The sequence below is a fragment of the Thunnus thynnus genome, chromosome 14 (assembly GCF_963924715.1).
Source record: "Thunnus thynnus chromosome 14, fThuThy2.1, whole genome shotgun sequence".
Classification (NCBI taxonomy): Eukaryota; Metazoa; Chordata; class Actinopteri; order Scombriformes; family Scombridae; genus Thunnus; species Thunnus thynnus.
In genome coordinates this window covers 19,766,798-19,789,522 of record NC_089530.1, presented here as the reverse complement: position 1 = coordinate 19,789,522, position 22,725 = coordinate 19,766,798, and the positions used below count along the sequence as shown (strand labels likewise).

General features: G+C 39.4%; 2 protein-coding genes across 4 annotated transcripts; both read left to right on the top strand.

Moving 5' to 3' along the window:
- The first annotated feature begins 1,323 nt into the window (after window positions 1–1,323).
- On the top strand, window positions 1,324–4,630 carry LOC137197206 (serine/threonine/tyrosine-interacting-like protein 1). Of its 2 annotated transcripts, XM_067610452.1 has the most exons (6): window positions 1,324–1,452; window positions 2,112–2,191; window positions 2,336–2,466; window positions 2,590–2,758; window positions 3,663–3,799; window positions 3,925–4,630. In XM_067610452.1, the coding sequence occupies exons 2-6, from the start codon at window positions 2,124–2,126 to the stop codon at window positions 4,575–4,577; spliced, it is 1,158 nt and encodes a 385-aa protein (XP_067466553.1). In that variant the 5' UTR covers window positions 1,324–1,452; window positions 2,112–2,123; the 3' UTR covers window positions 4,578–4,630. The 2 variants fall into 2 exon arrangements, with proteins under 2 accessions (XP_067466553.1, XP_067466552.1); XM_067610451.1 differs by having other exon boundaries at window positions 1,376–2,191.
- A 988-nt stretch (window positions 4,631–5,618) lies between these two features.
- On the top strand, window positions 5,619–22,714 carry p4ha1b (prolyl 4-hydroxylase, alpha polypeptide I b). 2 transcript variants are annotated; one of them, XM_067610450.1, is made up of 15 exons: window positions 5,619–5,915; window positions 10,682–10,764; window positions 10,971–11,067; window positions 11,161–11,312; window positions 11,876–12,013; window positions 12,240–12,479; window positions 14,460–14,674; window positions 14,781–14,957; window positions 16,075–16,145; window positions 17,924–18,023; window positions 18,191–18,244; window positions 18,338–18,403; window positions 20,115–20,183; window positions 20,854–20,950; window positions 21,173–22,714. In XM_067610450.1, the coding sequence occupies exons 1-15, from the start codon at window positions 5,902–5,904 to the stop codon at window positions 21,241–21,243; spliced, it is 1,644 nt and encodes a 547-aa protein (XP_067466551.1). In that variant the 5' UTR covers window positions 5,619–5,901; the 3' UTR covers window positions 21,244–22,714. The 2 variants fall into 2 exon arrangements, with proteins under 2 accessions (XP_067466551.1, XP_067466550.1); XM_067610449.1 differs by lacking the exon at window positions 16,075–16,145 and adding an exon at window positions 15,249–15,319 and having other exon boundaries at window positions 5,620–5,915.
- The last annotated feature ends 11 nt before the right edge of the window (window positions 22,715–22,725 follow it).

Below are 22,725 nucleotides of genomic sequence, written 5' to 3'. Positions count from 1 at the left end.
CTGCTGAGGAGAGAGAGAGTAAAACCCTGTTTGTTTCCAGCTTTAACACCTGTTTGTGACATTCCTGACAGTCCTTCCCCAGGTTTATGTTCCCTAGCCCCCCTCTGCCTGATCCCTCTAGGCCACCATGGCATCATGGAGTCCAGCGGCCACATGGCTGCATGAGTGAGGTTCTGTTTAAGTAAACAGACTTATCTGACTGAGAGGATGGTGGTCTGTGCGCTGCAGAGCTCAGACAAATACAGTAGCAGCACGAGGGCCTCTCTCTGATTGATCCAGAATACTATAGCAACAAGCCTGCAAGCTGTAGGCTTTGTTTCATGGCTCTGATGTCATTTAGGCTGGCTGAGCATTTAAAAAAAACCCTCCAAAAATAACATGGAGGCCAGTGAGTGATCATGATTGTATACACTTCTCTGAAGATTTTAGTGTAATAATACAGCACTGGGTTAACTTTAGCTTGTAGAAATCTGTTATTTTGACCCAGTGTTGCACATAATAAGCTATGGCTAAAAATTGTCAGAAATTCATTGTTTCTTGTGCAAAACAATGTGCATGTGACAATCAAAATTACACAAGATGTTAACAATCAATAACAAACCATCACATGTAAGTTTAAAAAGATTAGAGTAGATTATAACAGGCTTATAGTTTGGGTAAATAACCCAACAGTAGAATAAAAAATAACACTAAATCAACCCTTTGTCTTGAGAGACTCTCTGGGTAACATTAACCCAGTATTGTGTTGGTGCTATATTGACCCAAACTGGGTAAAATTTTTACCCAGTGATTTTTATTGTGTGATGTGTGTGTACACTGATATGGGCGATATACATTATGTGTACACTAATGTGTGTGTATATATTGCTGACCTTTCAAGCGTAGACCTACCTGACGTTGTCTATCTATCTGTACGAGTGGTCGCAGTGGTAGTTTAAAAATAGAACAGAGTGGAAAACTAAATCAGAAATAACTGAAACAAAACAGAGCACCTGCACAATGGAAACATACAGCAACATGAGCTATGCCTTGTGTAGTCTGTGTCATGGAGAGAGGCATTAGCACACTGGCAGCAGCAGAGTAATGTACCAAACCAGCTGCATTGAGTTTAATCAAGTTTGTTTGGTTGTCATATGAACATATAGAGAAGAAGACTGTTGACTCACAGGCTTGGGTCAGGAACCTACAGAGGAAGTAAAACTAGTCCTACATGCTGACAGTGGCTGGGTTCAACAGCAGGTCATCTGGGGAGTCATTAGCTGCCAATTGAGTATGGAGCACTATGAAGGGTGCTGTGAGGAAGATGGGGAGAAGGTGGCGGGAGTTTCAGAGGGAGGCAGCAGGGTAAAGAGGCTGTGACTAAAGGGAAAGTGAGGAAAAAGTGATGTGAAGGCAGAGGAGAGGCGATGACATGGCTGAGAGTGTCAACTGAGGGGCACAGCAAAAGATACAGTAAGATTCAAACCTTTATTATTTCAACAAGCTGATAAAGAGCTTTTGCATTGGTGTGGAGGATATATGTGATACTTTTATGTATATTTATGAGTTATTGCTTAATTAACTGTTAATACATCATTTACTATGCATGTGAGACAATATTAAGCTGTTTTATGCCAGACTGTGGAGTCAAATTTAAATATATTTTGTACTCTTCTGTCTGTTAAGTGGCAATCCAAACTTTTTTTGTTCATTTAAGCCATTGATCTTTCTACCACTAATAAATAAATGTGTGACAACTTAAGACTTTTAATACCTTGACTTGGCAACTTAAAGTTTTAAGCTTTTAAGGGCAACTTGAAACTTCATCCTGACCAAATTATCACGCACACTGTAACTATTGGCAGTTAATTAGGATGAAGTAGGACTCCTATCCAGCTCTGTCCTCTGTCACCTGTCACAGCCAGCTACCATGTGGCCCTCTAGAGCACTTAACCGTTATTGTGTTTCCAAGACCACCAGCTAAATTAAGGGCAAGGCTGAAGCAGGGCTGAGTGAGAATCACAGCAACAACAAATAGCGCATAGTGGGTTTTTTTCAAATCTTTTTATGTCTATGGCAGTTTTGAGAGTATAGTTTTCAACATTTTTACATTATCTCATTTCTTGATGTAGCATGTTCTTCCAATGAAGGGCTGCTGGGAACAGCTGATGCATCTGCATGACTTATACAAGATGGGCGTAGTACTGTCCAGGTAGAGAGTTCTACTGTTTTTTTTTTCTAAATAGTGCATTTGTGAGTCGTCATAAATTGGTGTTGTGTTTAGTCTTCTATGTTGCTGTGTTACTGGGTTGACATTGCATTTCTCTGTGTGTATGTGTCTCTGTGTACGTGTCAGAGTGAATAACAGTTGTAGAGCGGCCTCCAGACTGCCTGTCAACACATTGGAAATAATGAGCAGCATATCTGACAGAGAGGTCAATAGTACTGACAGTGACCATTCCTCCATCATACCAATCCAGACCAAAGGTAATGGGTGTATTTTTACTTCTAACTCTCTCTCTTGTCTTTACACACTAAAATATATGCACACACACAGCTGCAAACATGCAAACACACTGTACTCTTTGCATTTCTTCTGCCTGTAAGCAGTATGTGAGCCAGAGGAGGTGCTGGTTCCTGCTCTCCCAGAGACAGCCTGTGTCGAGCGAGGCTACATCACCCCACAACAAGTTTACAACCTGCTGAATGCAGAGGAAGGCCAGCCCGCCCTGTATGATCCTTATTATATTCTCATCCTGGACTGTCGCAGTGCAGAGAGGTGGGTGTTGGACGGATATACCAGAGTTATGAATGGACACGATAAAAGCAACAACTGTGCTGTGTAATAATGCAATCCATCAAAAGCACAATCTGGCCTCTGAAGGTACCAGCTTTAATTCTTGATTCAACAACAAAAACTCCCTGTTGTAAAATTCAGTAGAAATGAGTTCAGAAATTTGTACAAGATTGTATTACTTTGTACAAGTTTGTTTGCATAATCATGTACAGACACTGCAATTTTTTAAAATCTTTTTAGCCATAAGGGGATCTTAACAATGATTTAGAAACTTGTTACCTGAGTCACAGGTTTTGGGACAATTTACCAATTCAAAGCATAGGTTTGGCAATATTCTATATTTTTCTTATTGTCAACAAATCTCATTAAACAATGAAAACCAGTTATTAATTAATTTTACTAACAAGTATTTTCTGTGTAGCCAAAGCCTGATATAGCTTACTTTTCTAATTCATCTTTGCCATAAAACTTAATTGCCCAAAAACGATTGAAAACACATCAATGATCCACATTGCTGCACTGTGACATGTTCCTTCATTACGATGAACATGAGTCAATCCCACATTCACCATGCTGCTGTTGTAAATGTTCACCTGCACACAAAATCTGTGAAAATAGTCCCCAACAAATACATGACTGACTCCTGTTTGAGTTTGCTAACAGTGGCCAGTTGCTTTAGGAAATTATTTAGCCTTTTTTTTATAAAAGAAAATTATAGTTGGGAAGTTGAAAGTACTGAGAGATGATCACATGGAATTTGTTGCCAATAAAAATATAATGTTGTCAGCCGTATCCTTTAAGAAATCTATTATACTAAAGAAAATCACTGTGTAGAGTTATGATACATTATCTATATGTGTGCATATTATGAATAAATGTGTGTTAGGTACAAGGATAGCCATGTGGTGACAGCGCGGGCCAGTGTGACGGTGATCCACCCTGAGCTGGGTTGTCTAATCAGCTGTATAGAGCTGCAGAAGTACTCTATAATACTGCTGTATGCAGAGGAGGGATGCAGCCCAGGTCAGCAATCCACACTCATACAAATACACATTAAATCTACCAGACTGTCTGATTGTATTCAATTGTTTTCACTCTCTGTGTTTTGTCTCTGTGATTGTTTCTATGTTTCTATGTGTGTATTTTAGTGGGCAGCGTGAAGGCCAGGGCAGACTCTCCTGCTCTCCAGCGTTGTTTCTTCCAGCTCAGTGCTCTGGGAATGGACCCTGTCATCCTTCTGGGAGGATTCTCAGCCTTTCATGCCCTCTACCACTTCCTCTGCACACCGCGTATGGTCCTGCTGGAACCTGAGCGACACACCCTCACCATCTACCCCTCAGAGATCCTGGAAGGTGCTCTCTATCAGGGTTCTGTCTCCCAGGCCTCTGACTACCGCATCATCAAGAATCTGCATATCACCCATGTGGTCAACGCAACTGCCAACTGCCCTGATGCTTTCCCCAACACGTTGTGCTACCTGAGGCTGCGTCTGAGCGATGACGCCCAGCAGGACCTGGTGGAGGCACTGCCGCTGGCTTCCAGGTTCATCAACACAGCGCTGAAGGCTGAGCCTGCCGGCCGCGTTCTGGTCCACTGTAGTATGGGCAGGAGCCGCAGCTCAGCACTAACGTTGGCTTTCCTCATGGAGCATCGGCACTGGTCACTGCTTCATGCCCTGCGCTGGCTGAAGGAGAGGAGAGCATGCACAGCGCCCAACGTGAACTTCCTGCGTCAGCTACTGACCTATGAGGAGCAGCTGTTTGGGAGCAGACTCACCTCCCTGGATGATATCCGCCGATGACTGGAGTAAGAATGGGAATGGATACACTGGATGTTTTTTTTTTTCCCAACAGTTCACATTGAGAGAAAGTGTATTATATATTTTTTTCTACAGTTCACGTTGAGAAAAAGTGTAAAATAAGCTGAGACTAAACAAAAAGAGGTGGACTAAAAAAGAGGTGGCAAGAAAAACTCTCAAAGACTGGATATTTCTCCCAATAACAACAGTAATCATACAGATGTTTCATTTTGTGGCTTCTGTATGATTTGATATATTATAATCCCTGTTATGACATTTTGCTTGGTAGGATATGATAGAAAATGTACATTAATAAAGTATATTTATTACATTTTACATTAGAAAGGCTTCTTCTTTGCCTCATTTTCACTCCAAGAAGTAATGATAATCTGACACTTTTCTACTCATGTAGGAAAGTATCTAAAAAACAAATGGAGGCTTGCAAGTAGCCAGTGTTTACCAAACTGACAGATGTACAAACCACAGACATATACAGACTGTGGTGGGGCATGCCATTAATATGCAACTAGTTAAGAGTTGTTGCATCTGGCATCTGAAAAATATTTCAGTCAGTTTAACAGTTTGCACTCTTTTTCTCTTTCACACACAAATACACACACTCACACACTTAGCTCCACCCAGTTGAACTCACTAGCATGCAGCAGGAATTCCCTCCCTCCAGTCACACTTTTTTGGTTGGGAGGAAGGAATTTTCTGGAATGTGGGAGAAATGGGAAGAAAACTCTCTAGATGAATGGTGAAAAAATAGTTTGCTTGTCCAAGTTAAACACCGCAAAACTACACTAAACATTAGGTTTAATTAGACTGTTACAGTTGAGATACAGGTTACACATGGTTTTTCACAGCTTTATCTCAATGGAAAAATTATAGTTAAAGAGCTACTTTAGTGGACGTAAAATAAGAAATAAAGAAAACAGAGGCTATTTTTAAGTTCTTTGGCATAATTTGAACACGTGGCAGTCTCAAATGTGACGTTGACTCTCGCAATTTCTACCATTAAAACCAAAAATCACTACGGGTCAAGACGCACGAAACACCTCCCCTTGCAATTTACAAACGACGACAGCCCCTCAGGTCTCTAGTAGCAGGAGGCTGTATGAATGTGAGAGTCTGCACGTAGCATTCAGACTCGCATTTTCTAGAAATCCAGCCCTAACCAGCAGATGGCCAACAGTGCGCCGAAACATCACAGATAGGACGAAGCAACACAGTCGGTGCTCATCTTCCCTCCGTGAACTGCAACAGAGTCCGGCTGACTTTAGACTTCAGAGGACCTCAACGGCCTGGGACACATTTCTGCTACGAGATGCTCTCGTTTAGGTAAATATTGACGCCTGAGCCAGGTAAAGATGGAAACAGCTAGCGTGTGTGAAAAACTTTGTAGCAGTTTTAGATATATATGCAGTTGTAGCCTCGTCTTTTTCAACGTATTTTACGTTTCCAAGCAGCGATCGTTATTTTCCGTTAAACTATTCCATTTAAGTTAGGTTAGCAAGCTAGCTTAGAAACTAGCTAAGCTGGGTGAAACTTTCACATTTGTGATGGTTTTTAAGCAACAGCAAAGAATAATAAAATTAATAGGGAGTAAAAACAGCAAAAATACTGATAGTCCAAGTAGAAAATAAGACGAGACAGTATTTCACTGTGAAACTAGTAGTTAACTTACTGTTATGGCATTCCAGTGCAATGCAGCGTGGGATGCTGCTGCCTTACAGTACCTAAATGCATTCATTTAGCAGCATATACGGGTTTTATTTGTTAATACGCCTCATTTTGGACGTTAAAAGTTATACAGCCTGACATATTACACACTTCAGTGAGCCCACGGTATTCTGCTATTTAGGGGCAAAAGCTAAAACTCACTGGGAACTTCATTATTATTATGTTGTTGTCGGCTAATTACTCTGAATTACTTTTGAATTAAGATAGGGAGTAAATGAGCTAACACCAGCTACCTTGCAGTAATTAAAAGCACCTCCTCCCCCTGCTTTCAGTCATTTTGCAGGGGTTACTGACGGGTTACCGCAGGTAAAATCACAGTCAGTGTGCCGTCCTCACATGAGTTTTCTCGGCGGGGAGGGGCGAAGACGTGGCAGTCCTCTTCCATCCACATCCTGTGTTATCTGACTCCGCAGCCTCATTCCCTGTAAAACTTCGGAGGAGAGAAGTTGTGATGAAAGCAATTTCTAAGTGAAGAAGCTACCAAAATGCAATGCAGACCGAGAGAAGTATTCAAAATGTAGTCAGTAAATCATATTCCACTATAGTACCCCTGTAATATTTTTAAAAGGTCTTTAATGTGTGAATGGGACTCAGTATATTAGCTCTGCAGGGATGTATACAATATGAGTGACGGTCTTTTTATATAGAAGATTTCATGCAATATCGATGTGAAATATAATAAACATATGTTAAACCATACATTAATCATTTTATTTTACTGATATTGATTATTTTTCAGTGTCTCCCCTGATTTTTACCAACTGGAGGCTAGATTTAGCCTAATACTGTTGAGAAATGTTTATAACATGACAACAATTGGGTTTGTATTCATGGTTTGTCAGGTTTTAGTGTCATTACTTTAGAATAATAGAGCAAGGACTCTTTGGACAGTCATCATTTTGCAGATTTTTTTGAATACAAAGCCTCGAATACAAATACACACAAGGAAAAATAATTTGCTGAAGAGATAGAAATACCATTTTGGTAAAATGGTATAACCTCACTAGTTCCTAATATATTGCAGCCTTGTTGGATAAAACTTTTTCTCTGATGGAAAGAAAAAAACCTCTCATTCTCCGCTCCAGTGTGTCTATTGTTATTGCTTCTATCTTTAAAATCCACTAGTGAAAGCAACATGTTTACTCCAGATCTCTGGGATTTGTATAAAGTCATTCTAGGAAATGCAGGAAATAGTAGCGGTGTCAAAGCAGATTGAGGTAAAGTAAAACAGTAAATCAGTAGGTTTCTTAATCGCAAGATAACTCCTGGATTACAGTGAACATCACAATTCATGATCTGTTATTGCAGGAGTGTGTGAGGGTAGATTCTTCCTTGCTAATGGGAGCCCACATGTTAATTGTGGAAAATTGGACATATCACAATATGTCCAATTTTCCACAACTAACATGAGGCTGTGCGGTAAAATAATCTCCTAATGAACATGTCTAAACAGAATACAGCCCAATTTTCACATAGTTAGAGGCTGAGAGAAGAGTCAGAGAAAAGAACTTTGAGGCAGATGTGCACAAAACGTTTCTGTAACCTGTCTAAAATTGCCTCGCACTTGTCTGCCAAGTTAAATGTTAAATGGTTGATGAGCCATCGAGAATGTTTTGGAGTTTTCACTCTCGTACAAGCATGTATCCACAGTAACACTCTCACTCTCATGTGTGGCATGACACATAGACAACTGTTAAACTTTCAGCTTTAATCTTGAGGTTAGACTCCCAAAACATTATTGCAAGTAACACAGTAGCTATCACCATATCATTACAATAATTACATTGTGCTGACTTTTTATCCTGGAAATCTAAGTGGCAGAGGCATATTTATGGTGTTTTGGACTGAGTGGCACCACTTTTTTGTGGAAATGCAATAATAGCAGTTAGGGATAATGGTACATTGCATCTTCCTTTTTAGTTTCTTCTTTAATTTAAGATGAAAAGGTAAGACAGATCTGTTTTCCTTCCTCTCTGCTGCTGCTGACCTACATCGAAATGTCTTATAAAGCAATTATTTTATTTTCACTGGAGACTTGTCCTTGTGGCAAAGTCAGAACCTGCCTGAGCCTGTACACTCCTTTCAGTGAAATGCATAACAGATTTGCCTAGGTGCACCTTTCATGCATGACCTTTACTTTGGCACCAGATGTAATTGTGTATACAGGTATGTGTGTGCGTTGCTAGAACGTATGCTGAATGTGGGTGTTCGCATAGTTCCTATTGTGTTTGTTATATTTCCTGCTATATTTTGCTATGAAACAGTCCAGAAAGATTTTAGAGATAAAACCTGTGTTTTTGTCCGAGAGTATGTTTATCTCTCTAACACAGTCAGAGGTTCATTCAGTATTTTAAAACGCGAGCAGCTCACTCTTAGATGTAGAAACAACGCAACCGAGGTGGGATGTCAGCAAGCAACAGAAGTTTGAGGTTTTCACCGCTAAATTAGAGGCCAAAGTTACAGATTCTCAATGTTTGTCCATGTTTACAGCCAAATGAGCTACATGTTGTTGCAGTACTTAAAGTTATAAACAAGTAAATGTTTATTTATCATCCTTAATACCTCTAAATAAGGCTCACAATCAAAGGCAGCAGACCAGTGTGAGAATGTATCTGTTACTGACTTTATAAAAAGGGTCTTTTGTCTTTCTTGTGTCTCACCCAAGAGAAGTCTTGCTTAACTTTAGGGCACAAAATTAGCACAAGCCACCAGACAAATGCTGGTAAAATATGCAAGTGGCTGGTAGATTTACTTCACTCACCAGTCAAAAAAACAATGGTAATCTATCAAATTTGAACATTCACTAGCCATTTGACTGGTAGGCATAAAAGTTAATTTTGCATCCTAGCTTGTTATCTTACTTATGTTGTATATAAACCATATAATGAATTATGGCACCCAAAGCTAATGGTTAACTAATCTTTACTGCATTGGTAACAAACCACAAATTTGCCACTTGGATCTATATTTCAACCCCTTTTCTCCAAGTACTACTTCCTTTGTCGTTTCTAATGGAAGTAAAAGGTTCAGCATTAAGTATATCTTAAAAATGACAGTACATTTGTCAATAATGTTGATGGGGATACGTTTTTGGAGCAGATCAGGATAAAGGTGTGTGTAATCAGAAATTTTTAAAAGCAAACTTCTTTTTTTTAAACTCTCACACATAAATCCTAAGATGTCTGTTGTTTTTGATGCAGATCCAGATCCATATGCAGATATAGAAAAAATCTTAACATTTTCTATTTATACAATAATGAAGATGTCATTGTCAAAGCAAGTCTGCTAATGCCCACTTAATATGTGCACATACTCTTAAGATACTTTGTGTACACAGACATACACACCTTTCCATTTACATACACATTTCTTCCTGCCCTTCTGCTGGGGTTCTCTTCTAATTTCTGTCTGTGCGGGTGGAAAGATCAAAGTGCCACTCCTCACAGGCCAGTAGCCCTGTAGTAGTTATGGCTGCGCCAGCTCCAAAGCCAAACAAACAGTGACCGCAACCATACCAAGTTATATTTGGTTTGGTGTGGTGAGTGGAAGGCTGCAGTTTTTTAAGGATTAAGGAGAGGTCAGGGATTTGTTTTTCAGTTCAACGATTTGATTACTCTTTTTATTTTACCCTTTTTGAATGTATACATATATTATTTGTATATTATATATGTGTTTCTATTTCTATATTTCCCAAATGGTCAGTTCACTCAATTCACAATCATATTTTCTAACATCCTGAGGAATATTTAACAACGTAAATACTTCTGCTTTTATATGCCCAAGCTTTAAGATACCATTCTTGGAATAAGTTACTCCATACTAATCTGCAGACCTCTCTGGCAACAGTTTGCATTGGGAACCATTTTCTAAGGAAGGTTATAAAAACTGTCCAGATGGTGCAGTGAGGTTTCGGACAAAAGGGGAAGCAGTGCTTTGGATGAGTTTTAAGGCTTGGAATGTTTTCTGTGGCTCACTAAGAGAGTCCTGAAGTAATCGAGACAGGAAATGAGTAAATCTTTCTTCTAACTGTGTGATTTGAGGGATGTGAGACTGTGACAGCCTGCAATATTTAGGGGTCACCATGGTGTGTCAGTAGTGATGTAGAGGTCGTTTGGGGAGCAGGGTTTACCAGGGAAACAAGGCAGCTCACTTTTGTCAGCAGTTTGATGTGGTTGCCTGACATTCAGCTGGAACAGTGAGGTTATCAGAGATCATGATGTCAGCAGATGGAAAAAAAATATACAGTTGGATGTCATATCTTATGTGCCAGTATGACACAAAGCCAAAATTTGTGATTAACCCTAATGCCATGAGTTTTGTGATACTTAAGAGACCATGTGTCTATTTTTTCTGTGTTTCTTCAGGGTGGACCTACCATGTTGGTGTTTCCTGTTGCTGAGCTGCCTACAGTCACTCTCAGCCCACAATGACTTCTTCACCTCCATAGGTTAAACCATCTATTAATATTTAATGCTCATGTTATAAATAATCGGTCTTTTCTGATTTCACTGATTATTTCTTATTGTTACTGCACATATGGAAGCTAAAGACCCATAATTTCATTAAAGGTTGATCTCATAGGATTAGTGATGTCGGTTACACAGTATACATTGCAGAATTGATGATGTGGTGTTTCTGATTTATATTTCTCAGGTCAGATGACAGACCTGTTATACACAGAAAAAGACCTCGTCACCTCTCTAAAGGACTATATCAGAGCAGAGGAGAACAAGCTAGAGCGGGTCAAAAGGTGAGTTTGTGGGCATAAGGTCCTGCACATAATTCTTATATTCACTGGATGTAGTACAATGCACCTAACTCTGCATTACTATCTCTGTGACAGCTGGGCTGATAAATTGGATTCGCTGACAGCCGCAGCCATTCAAGACCCAGAGGGCTTCCTGGGGCACCCTGTCAATGCCTTCAAACTAATGAAGAGGCTGAACACAGAGTGGGGGGACCTGGAGAGCCTTGTACTTAGTGACACCACTGATGGTACAAACAAAGACTACATGGTTCAAACAATAACTTAGAAATACCTGAGTGTGTAGGCTAGATAGTATCATATTCTGTTTGTTGGATTTGCCAGATGTTACAGTAAGTGCCAAAAGTTTAGAAAATCATTGGAAAGTGTATGACTTTGTTCGGTAAACTTTTGCAACTGAGCTTACCTTGCACTCTGAATTCCATCATAGTGAGCTCCAAGAAGATGATGACAAACACAAAGCTGATTTTCCAATACTATTTGATTCTGTTTTGTACCAGTAATGTCTTTAAATTTCCTGGAGCTGTCTTTTTGTATGTTGCGGGTAGAGCAGGCTTAAGCAAAAGCCTTTCTAACAGGAGTTATTGAGGTGGAAGCTAACATTACTCATTCGTCTTTGCATCATGTCTGGCTTAATATAATTATAATTCTCTCACTTAAGATCAAAGTCACTCTAAGCCATCTCACTGACCATAAACTAAGATTATTTATTGTCCACTTGCCTGGTTGTTATGTATCCCATACTGAACCATCCTCTGCTACATCTTTATCCTGTCCTGTCTGTGTCCATCAGGATTTATTTCCAATCTGACCATCCAGAGACAACATTTCCCCACGGATGAGGACCAGACAGGGGCTGCCAAAGCTCTCCTTCGGTTACAAGACACATACAGACTGGATGCCAACACCATCTCTACAGGAAACCTACCGGGTAAGGACCTTAAGTCAGGGTATACCATGTCTACCTGACATGAAGTATGTATCTCTCTTTTTTTAAGAAGCATTGATTAACAGACTATTGGCCAAGAAAGTCACAATACATGGGCCATGTGGAAGTACATGGGTTTTCTTGTTTTTATATTATTGACATTACAAAGGAGATGGTTGTATTCTCTTCTATTCTGTGCCAATGTTTTCCTGTATCCTCTGCATGCTAGGAGTGAAACACAAAAGCCTTATGACAGTGGAGGACTGCTACGAGCTGGGAAAGATCGCCTACTCTGATGTTGACTACTACCACACAGAGCTGTGGATGGCCCAGGCGCTGAAACAGCTCGATGAGGGAGAGGAGTCCACTTTAGATAAGGTGACAGTACTCGACTACCTCAGCTACGCCATCTACCAGCAGGGGGAGATAGAGCGAGCCCTGGAGTACACCAAGAGACTGCTTGATCTGGGTGAGCCCCTTCACACTATGAAGTATTTAAACGGCATAAAATGCTATTCCAGTTATGAAAAGCATACAGGGAGGCACCTTTTATCACTTTGGATTGTAAAATGTCTGCTCAAGGTAAATTATGTCGCATGCACCTCAAAGGATTAAGAAATAAGCAAACTTTTCTCAACAGTGGTTGTCTGGACTTGTACAGATACCAGACTTTATCTTGTTTAATTAGATAAGATTTTAGAAGATTCCTTCATTTTACCTGACTTAAAAGATACAAACAAAGACATTGCTACGAAAGAAAAGTGCATCAATATTGATTATCTAAATTAAGTCAGTAAGTTGGATAAATTAAGCAGTGAGCAATAACAAATGAGACATTGACTTTGATTTGAACCAAAGATGTACTAAAAAGAGGTAAACCAGAGGCCAACATTTCCAAGCCTCGCAGACATAAACAGTACAGACTGTTACCGCAGTTTGACCAAAACATCCATGTCTCTACTCTGTGAAGTTTTGTTTGGAAACTTCACTGAAATTTGTCATGGTTTTGTGCAGATTTGGCATAAAACAAATCAGTCTTCTGTGACGGGGCACTCAGAGACGTGTGGATACAACTTCTAACATAGAACAGAATTGTGTGCCACATGTCTTTGTTTATTTATTGATAATACTAATTTAGCAGTAAGTTATTATGTAATATGTTAATAAGAGAAGACTTAGTTTATGTGTTTTATTTGATTATCCTGCAGCCAGTTAAGTTATATCATAAAACTAGTACTGTGAGCATTAGAGAATGAGAATTTCAGTAGAAGACAACTTTCCAGCTTTATTGCTGTTTTTGGAATCACAGTGATTTGTATAAAGTCAATTCTAGACTGAACTCTATAGGGAGACCTTCTCTTGTACATTTGGGATAGGAAAGGATGTGATTAACAGGATTGGTGGATCTGACAAGATGGTAATTGGTGGAATGAAATTTGGCATTTGCTAACCCATATTTGTTTTCTAAAAAGTCCATCAGTTGCATTTGCTTTTAAATGATAGTGTGATCTAGATCAGTGGTTCACAACCTGGTGGTCAAGACCCCCACAAGGGGTCTCTGGATTAATCAAAAGTGTTGTGAGATGATAGGACAGGATAATATATAGTAAAATAAACTTATTTTTGACACAAAATTGGGATATTTGTTTCAAGCTTTCTTCTAATTTTTGCTTTCTTTCCTGTAGATTTCTGTATTTTACCTCCTCAAACCTGTAAAAGTTATTAAAATAAAACAAGACAAGTCCTCTTTCAAGAGCTGCAAGTTTAGTTGAATTCATCGATTAGTCGATGAAGAGAAGATTAATCAGCAACTACTTTGATACTTGAATAATCGTTTTCATAATTTTTAAGCAAAAATGTAAAAAAATAAGCTGGTTTCTGCTTCTCAAATCTGAATATTTATTGCTTCTCTTTGTGGCAGTTAGACAAAACTAAACATTTACAGATGTAATCTTGGAATGTGAGGAACTTTAACAGATATTTTTCGCTACTCTCTGACATTTTATGGACAAAATGATTAACCAGTGAATCATGACAATAATTAGTAACTTAACTGATTGGCAATGCAACATGTGATGAAGGGTTCCAGGGAGATGTTACTTCATTTTAAGGGGTCGCGGGCCAAAAAGGTTGGGAACCACTGATCTAAATAATGGACGCTGCAATACATTTCACAGCACTGTGTTGTCTTGGAAACATGAATTTAAAAAATGTTATGATGAAGTCTTTATGTGACCTGACATTTTCTTCCAAAAGAGCTCCTGAATTATTTTGTCCTGTTTGTGCATCTTAGCTCTGAGAACTAGATAAGTTGGGATTAAATAAATAGCGCATAATTATGTCATGTTGGAAGCTCAGTTACTTTGATTGCAGGCGGTGTGATATATTTTATTACCATTATTTCTTATTTACTATTATTTCTGTTGCTCTTTCATTTTTCCATTTTCAGACCCAGAGCACCAGCGCGCCAAGGGCAACCTGAAATACTTTAAGTTCCAGTTAGAGAAGCAGAAGAAGGCTGCAGAAGATGAGGCTGAGAAACAGAAGGAGCGAGGGAAAAGAGAAACAACTGAAAAGAAGAAGAAGCCCAAAAAGGTCTCCAATAGTTTGATCCCTGAGAGGAAGAAGTATGAGATGCTGTGTCGTGGGGAGGGCATCAGATTGGTGAGAAAGACATAGAAATACAAAAAAAAAAATGCAATTACCAACTTGTAAAGGACAGCTCAGTTATAATCCCTTTGCTCCCTGTTTTTTCTTTTCTCACAATCAGACACCCCGCAGGCAGAGCCGACTGTTCTGTCGTTACTATGACAACAATCACAATCCCCACTACGTGCTGGCACCTGTCAAACAGCAAGATGAGTGGGACCGCCCCTACATAGTCCGCTACCTTGAGATCATCTCTGACAAAGAAATCGAGAGGGTCAAGCAGCTGGCAAAGCCAAGAGTAAGCCATGTGTTTTTCTTCATCTTGATGCTGCAGCCATGAACAAAATGAAGTGTTTTCAGTGCTCCTGCATATATAAAGCTATATTGGTCACTTTTCAGTTCACTGTGATCTAACAGGAAAATGTGTTAAGCATATTCAGTTTCTGTCATGTGGTTTAGTGTGTTGGGGGAAGGGAGGTCAAAGCTGTGAGGCTGGTTGATGTGATGTTGCTAGTTAGGCAAGCACACAGGCACACACATCTGTATGTGTGTGTCTATGTGTGGATAAATCATGTCCCTGGCTTCACAGCTACGCAGGGCCACCATCTCCAACCCCATCACGGGAGTGCTGGAGACAGCTTCATACCGGATCAGCAAAAGGTAAGGCACAGTCAGGAGCCGCCAAGAACAGAGGAAAGAGCAGAGGAGAAAGTGAGATTCTCTCCTCCTTTTTCCCCCCAAATAACTCAAACAAATTTCTCCTCTGTTCTCCCGTCAGTCCAGAACTCCATCTCTCCGCTCTTTCCGTAGCGTAATGGCTCTTGAGCTGAAGCACAAGATCCAGCTGATCTAAGCTTTATACACCATACATAAATATTATTGGTTTATAAAGCATGTTATATGCAAATGCATCTCACAGAAATGGAAGAAAGAAAAGAAAGCATTCTTGGAGGTTATAGATTGGAATAAAGACATTTTCAATTGAAAATAGGATTATGCTGCTATTTTTTGAGGATCTGTTATGGATAAGTTTCTGCTCAGGAGTCTGCTACAGAAAGGTAACACAAGAAGACAGAGGAGGTGTCAAAATGTGTTACTTTTTCTACTGTTGATATTAACATAGTTGCTTTTTGGGAGCCAGGAGGTGTATTAGAGGCAGTTGTTTATTCCTTAAAGTTACATTTTTAATGGGAATTTGGTTTCTAGCATTGCCTCATGGAACACTCTCTTGGCCCTTCTTAAGAATAACATTGACAACTAGTGACTGGATCTGCTTTCTTTTTTCTCCCTCTTTCCTCCTCTCTTACCTTACTTTCCACTTGTCCTGTTGTGTGTATCACATTCCATTTTTTTCCTTCCCTTTGTATCTTCTTTTCCTACACCTCGGTGTCCTTGTGCTGCGGGAACTACTGTAGTTAAGGCGAGCCACGGTGCATGACCCCCAAACTGGGAAACTTACCACCGCCCAATACAGAGTCTCCAAGAGGTAAGGGGTTTACAGGTCAGAAGGAGGACCACAATGCCTTCCCCCCTGATCCAACTCTTCATCTTCATCTCTGTGCCCTGGCTGAAACACTCTTCCAGACCTGCACCAGGCAAACTCTATGGAAAAAAAATGAAAATGTTTAGCCACACTTGGAAAACAAACACTAGAGGATGTTTTGATTTGGTGGAAGTTAAGCATTTTGTCATTATTGCACTTTTTAGATTTCTGCCTTAATACCAAACAGAGCTTAGATCCAACAAAGCTAAACAATCCTCTGTTGTTGTTGTTTTTTGGTGTAGCTGAAGTTTTCTTTGTTCTTTCTGTCCACACAGAGATTTAGACATTTTCATGGCACTGCAGTGTTGCTACAGACTGTTATCTTTCCCCCAGCCATCCTTCCCAGGTTATTTGAGATCCAGACCACTGAAGCCCTATTCCCTGTTGTGCTTTACAGGAATGCATTTGTATCACATTCTCATATGAGCTCATTACAGCTGTCATGGTTCTAATATGCTTCTTCAACTTCCATATCAGCAAGAGTGTTACAGAAACTTCTGAGGCCCGAGTCTAGACGTAGTATAGACAAATTCTGCAAACATGTGGGAAGAGTTTGTAATTTCTCATCCATCCTTGATGTAAAGAAAGTGTCACCTTGTAGTTTAGATGACTGTTCCACTTTGATAGATACTAAAAATAGCAGGCTAGCAACCCACCAAACCCCCACGTTTCTTTGGTTTTACTGTTCTTGGTAATTAATGTGTGTGTGGGTGCAAGGGTGTGGTGTTCCTTTGATTTTATTGTACGTTTATGTGCTAGCCTGCACGTATTTTTGCAGTGAACATGTAGTGATAGAGTGGGCAAATAGATGAATTCAGAAGAGTTTGACCTCTCTCTGAACTGGCTGTATTACAGGAAATAATGTGTTGGCTGACACGCTGTCCAGCATCCCTTCAAAAATCTAACTCCTTATCAACACAAATGCTGAATAAATACAGATGACTCATCTCTCTTGGACATACACTTGCATCTCAGAGCACGCCTGCAGGAATACTTAGGAATACTTGCATGAGGCAGTAGGGGTGGGAGTCATCATAGACGGCATGATATCTATAAAAATCCCCTAAATCCCCGAAAATCACACCACATATTGCATGCTGTGGTGACATCATATAAATTGTCTCTTTCACAATACTCTGTGTGGTAGGACATTTTTTAATGTGGATATTGTGGCTTTTTAGTGGATTAGCCTGAAAAAAAATTAATTTTTATGTGATGTGGTTTGCAGAACCAGTGTCATGTTTTAGTAGTTTACAAGAAAGAGCTCCATCATGCCCAGCCAACAACTTCTTTTATCAGAGGCCTTCTGTTAGACTGTGTTGTGAGAATGAGTATGAAAGGCAGGTAGTGTTAGGAAAACTGAATCCATGAAAATATTTTGTCGTAGTCCTCAACTACACTCGTGTGTGAACAAGTAGTAACAACATAGTAACAACCCTGTACCCTGAGCTGATTGGAGATTCTGTATCTGTTTACTTATTTTTCATTTCTTCATACCTCCCCTCCCTTTTCTTTTTCTATTAACTGGTTGTAATGCGCAATTTCACTTCATGTTTGAGCTTTTCTCAGCACGTTTTCAGCATGACATATCTCTCAGTGGCCTGATGGTAGTAAAGAAATCTTTACTACCACCTAGTGGCCAAAAATGTGTCTCACTGACATACTGAAAAGCATATCCCTCCTCTTTCTCAATTGGTCTGCTTTCCCTCCTGTTATTCCAGTGCTTGGCTCACTGGCTATGAAGATCCGATGATTGACAAGATCAACCAGAGAATTGAGGATCTCACAGGGCTGGAAATGGATACTGCAGAAGAGCTGCAGGTAAAGTGTTCATGTGTTTAAAGAGTGGAAGTCTATTTCATGTTCTTTTTTGGTTGTTATATTTATATATTCCTAAATCCATATAAAATCAAGAGTTGTTGTATACATGTAAAATATTTTTTTAACAATCTCCCTTACTGTGTTTACAATTTTATTTGTCTCTCTAGGTTGCAAATTATGGCGTTGGAGGTCAATATGAACCTCACTTTGACTTTGGAAGGGTACGACCTCTGCAATTTAAGTTAATTTCTCTGTCAAGAGAGCAGTGTTTGTATGCCAGGACACTAAACTCTATTTTTACTGTTTCTCCACAGAAAGATGAGCCAGATGCCTTTAAAGAGCTAGGCACTGGGAACCGCATAGCAACATGGCTCTTCTATGTGAGTCAAATCTTGATAATTGCACTCAAATACCAAAGCTGATAACGCATAAATTTAACCTGGACTATGGCCAAACCACCTTCAACTTTTCAGACCTACTCTTTGGGCCAACTACTCAATGTTATGGAATTTTCCATCTTTAGGGGTTATAAATTGGGTTACATTGGGTCAAGCCTGGGCCTTTGGGTCACAGAGTAACTAACATCAAGTCTTGCAGAGAGAGACACTGCCTCTCCTTGGATATGCAGCTGTCTTTGATGTTTGGGGAAACAGAAGCCTCTCTGATGAAGTGTAAATCAGCATTGCCATGGTTACCAAGGTTGGAGGGGGCCTTCCTAGACAACACAGATAGGTGAATGCGTAGCCAGAATGTGCTGACAGTGACCTGAAGTTCCATGCAACGTGATCTGAACTAAAATGGGTAAAATGCAGTTCCTTGTTTAGAAACTAGTGAACCAATTAGACTAATTTGTAACCCCTAAAGATTGAAAATTCCATAACAGTCAAGATCAGTGTTTCCAAAGATACATAATATATTATGCTGAACTATGGGGTTCATGTGTATAAAATCATGTATAATGTGGAATCAAGGGTTTTAATATTGCACTCAATATAATCACTGCGTAATATAGATTTATATATGCTTTAGGACAAGTAGACAAACAGTAAATGTATATTGTGGAATTAGTTATTTGTGTCCACTTCAAATCTGTTTTAAAGCTGCTGGAAAATCAGGGTTTCATAGATGAAAAATGAAAAATAATTTCAGTAAAAACACCTATCAGTAAAGAATTTGGATTTCATAGCATAGCATAGGTTTTGGGGTTTTTACAACACTTAGTGAAACACTTAATGTAACTGTGGCTCTGTACTATATAATACTGTACAATTAACAGCTGGTCACACACGGTTGACCATTTATGTCTATTTTAAACAGGGCTGGACATGTACTGTATATACAAGAAAACATACAGCCATTATTAATCTGAAAGCTAACATTACCAATACAAAACCAATTGCTTCTTGCAGATAATTACTTTTTTTAAAATGTGAATTAGCTGAAGCAATCCCATTAAGTTTTAACTTAACTAAGCTGATGGTAGGTTTAACAAAATGAGGCCTTAAACAGGCAGAACAGTGGATTCTCTCACCCCACATGGTACTGAGTAAAATTTAGTCATTGTGGTTAGAAAAACGGAATAAATTGAGCAGTCTCATACTTGCAGATGAAATAGCTAAACTACTATTTCATTTGTGGCTTTGCTCAGGGTAACACCCTGGTATTATACATCAGTGACTATCTGTCATATTTGATTATGGGCTTTCCCAGTATGCAAAATCACTGCCCCAAAAGTAACATCTAACTTAAAGCAGGACTTACTATACTGATACAATAAGGAGGGTGTTGCATTTGCTGGAACTAGGAAAGAAGTGACAAAAATACAACTAGTGATAGTTTTGTACTGTGAAAACTGTGCCACAGAACACAATATCAATATTTATTTGAACCAGATTTAATATCAAATGAATCATAACCATGCAGAAAGCAGTAATGTGTGTTTTATAACTTGGAATCAATATTAAAATACATGTAACCACTGAAGTAATATGATCCCTGGCCTTCCAACAATTTCACTTACTAGGACTACGGAATTATTTTATTTAACCGGTAAACACTAAACTCTCTTTGTCTCTTTTGTCTGTGTTGTAGATGAGTGATGTATCAGCAGGTGGAGCCACAGTATTTCCAGATGTTGGTGCTGCAGTTTGGCCCCAAAAGGTATCTGGTTATGCTTCATCACTTATTACCACCCATTATTAATGATTCAGTAGCTGTGTCAGTGATAAACATACATACTACAATGAGCTTACATCATAAACTTGATGCAAACAAAAGCCTCTTTTACACATAGTTCACAGTAAATTACTGGGATAATCTTTCAGGCACTGCCAGTGATTTTCACTGTTCACACATGCAGCTACATTCAGGAACATTTTTGTCTTATCACACATGCCACACTGCAGTGCCGGAATAGATGGGGCTAGATACAGTCCAGCAGATGGTGGTAATGCAACACTTATGGATGCTGACCCCCATAAGACTCAACAGAAGAAGTAGAAGATGGGGCAAGGCCAGATGTACGTGTATGAGGTGGAAGACGTCTCTTATTATTTTCAGGAACATGGCAGGCAAGGAGCTGTTTTTGACCAGTGCCTATGTTCTTGTAATGTATTCAACAAGTTTGTGAGACAAATTACCCACAAAAGCATTGGCGAGGCAACCGTAAACAAGTCGCGGATTCAAATCCGTCATCAGTGGAGTCTTGTAATGTGTTCGCTCACTTCAAGTGAAAGCGTCTTTCGTCAGATGGACGTAACTCTCTACTTGCTTGTCCCTGCAATGTTACTGCTTTCATTCACCACACAACTGACCTGTGTGTGTCTTTCAGGGTACTGCAGTGTTCTGGTACAATCTCTTTGCCAGTGGGGAAGGAGACTACAGCACCAGACATGCAGCTTGCCCTGTGTTGGTGGGCAACAAGTGGGGTGAGTTCCTCATTGTCTGTTTCCCTATAAAACCATTTATGAAGGCCCGAGTAAATATTTATATGGGACCAAAGTATTTGCTGAAGAGAATCTTAATTTGAGCCAGTGTCAGAACCAAGAGTCAGTTATAAAACAAGTACTGTAAACATTTGTACTATGTCTTAAGTAATCAACAGACTAGATTAAGTTTGTAATTATTATCTTTTTTCTTCCTGTCTTTAGTATCAAACAAATGGATTCATGAACGAGGCCAGGAGTGGCGGCGACCTTGTGGCCTAAACGAAACTGAATGATGGAAACAGAAAACAGTCTAATCACACTCCCTCCCTTTCTTTCCCCTTCCTTGTGAACCACCCAGGACCAAAGAACACTGTTGCAGATCACAGATGATACACATGGATACATGGGGTCCAAATGGCTCACTCCCCCTGCTCAAACACTCCCTTTTTTTCCCAACTGTAGTGCTCTGAGCCCAGAGATTGTTTGGGTTAATTTCAAGCCCCTGGACAGTATAAGCATTGCTGTGACAGATAACGTGTTCTTCAGGTTGTTGGATGGTTGTGAGAAACACTCTTGCCCTTTTCACTCCCATGTGTCTGTGTTTGCACTCTGTTTGAACTCTAGCTCTGTGGTGAGGTTATCCTTCAGTAGTGACTGTAGGGACCAGTTTCCTCCTTGCCGTTTTGAACCTTAAAGGAACAGACTTTTTTAAGAAGCTTGTCTTATTCATTGTATTCCTCTAATTCCATTAAGTAAGCACTTGGACTTGTGGTTGTTGAGACAATGAAAGGATTTTCTGTAGCATTTTAACAATGCAAAGTCTCCTGGGATGTAAACTTTTTTTTTTTTGGTAAAATTACATGCACCATCTTCAAAACGGTTTCCTAAACAGCTTGCTACTCAGAGGTAATTTTTCTTGCTTGTGACGTTACAAAGAAACTCATGCAGTAGGTTTGCTGAATTTCTCTCATCTTTCATTATTTACATAAGGTTGCAATCTCTGCTCTCAGTAACTCAACTTCAGAAAAAACAAAGAGCCACTTACAGCGTGTTACAAAATAACCAGACATAAAAAAAAAACAAAGTGGAAAATCTGACCACAGTCCAGTTCAGGTTAATGTTTTTGGGGAAAATCACTTTATTCCTGTTAGGTTGTGTAACTAATAGGGAGAGATTTAAGTTTCATGATTAAGTCTACATCTATGCAGTACATTATCGTACATATCACACATCTTGTCTGCCTCTAGTGTTTTTTTAAACTCATCTGAAAGGTCACACATTGTTTCATATTCTTAAATTTGTTGTACTTGAACAAACTGTGCACACAGATGCACAGGCACACTTACACCTGGACACATAAACACAATTACATATATTCCATAGCTGCATTGAACTTAGAGTTATATTTCAAAAGTTGGTATTTGTTCACCTTGGTTGTCCCAGTATTGTGAAAGGCCCTAAATGGCCATCAGCTGTTACTCTGAGCAAGAGAAACAAATTTAGATACACTACATTGTACTATAACAGGTTTAAATCTGCTGTTTATGATAAAGTCAGTGATTTATCAGAGAATCTCCTGGTAGGTTTACAACAGCACCCATGATCAGTGTTTTTCAGTGTGAGAATACATGGGTTTCCCAAGGAAGAAGAATTTTTATTTATATCTCCCAAGCCCATTCTTGTGTTATTTTTTTGTCACAAATGAAAGTCTGAAATTGTTTTTTTTTTTCTACAATAAAGGCTATTTTATTGATCTCAAGGTAATGAAGTTTCCT

Coding starts and splice junctions, on each gene's coding strand:
- LOC137197206 (XM_067610452.1), top strand. CDS start 2,124: ATGAAGGGCTGCTGGGAACAGCTGATGCATCTGCATGACTTATACAAG. Junction 2,192..2,335: donor ATGGGCGTAGTACTGTCCAG/GTAGAGAGTTCT, acceptor TGTACGTGTCAG/AGTGAATAACAGTTGTAGAG. Junction 3,800..3,924: donor AGAGGAGGGATGCAGCCCAG/GTCAGCAATCCA, acceptor TGTGTATTTTAG/TGGGCAGCGTGAAGGCCAGG.
- p4ha1b (XM_067610450.1), top strand. Junction 12,014..12,239: donor CTCTACAGGAAACCTACCGG/GTAAGGACCTTA, acceptor TCTGCATGCTAG/GAGTGAAACACAAAAGCCTT. Junction 14,958..16,074: donor AGCAGCTGGCAAAGCCAAGA/GTAAGCCATGTG, acceptor GAACTACTGTAG/TTAAGGCGAGCCACGGTGCA.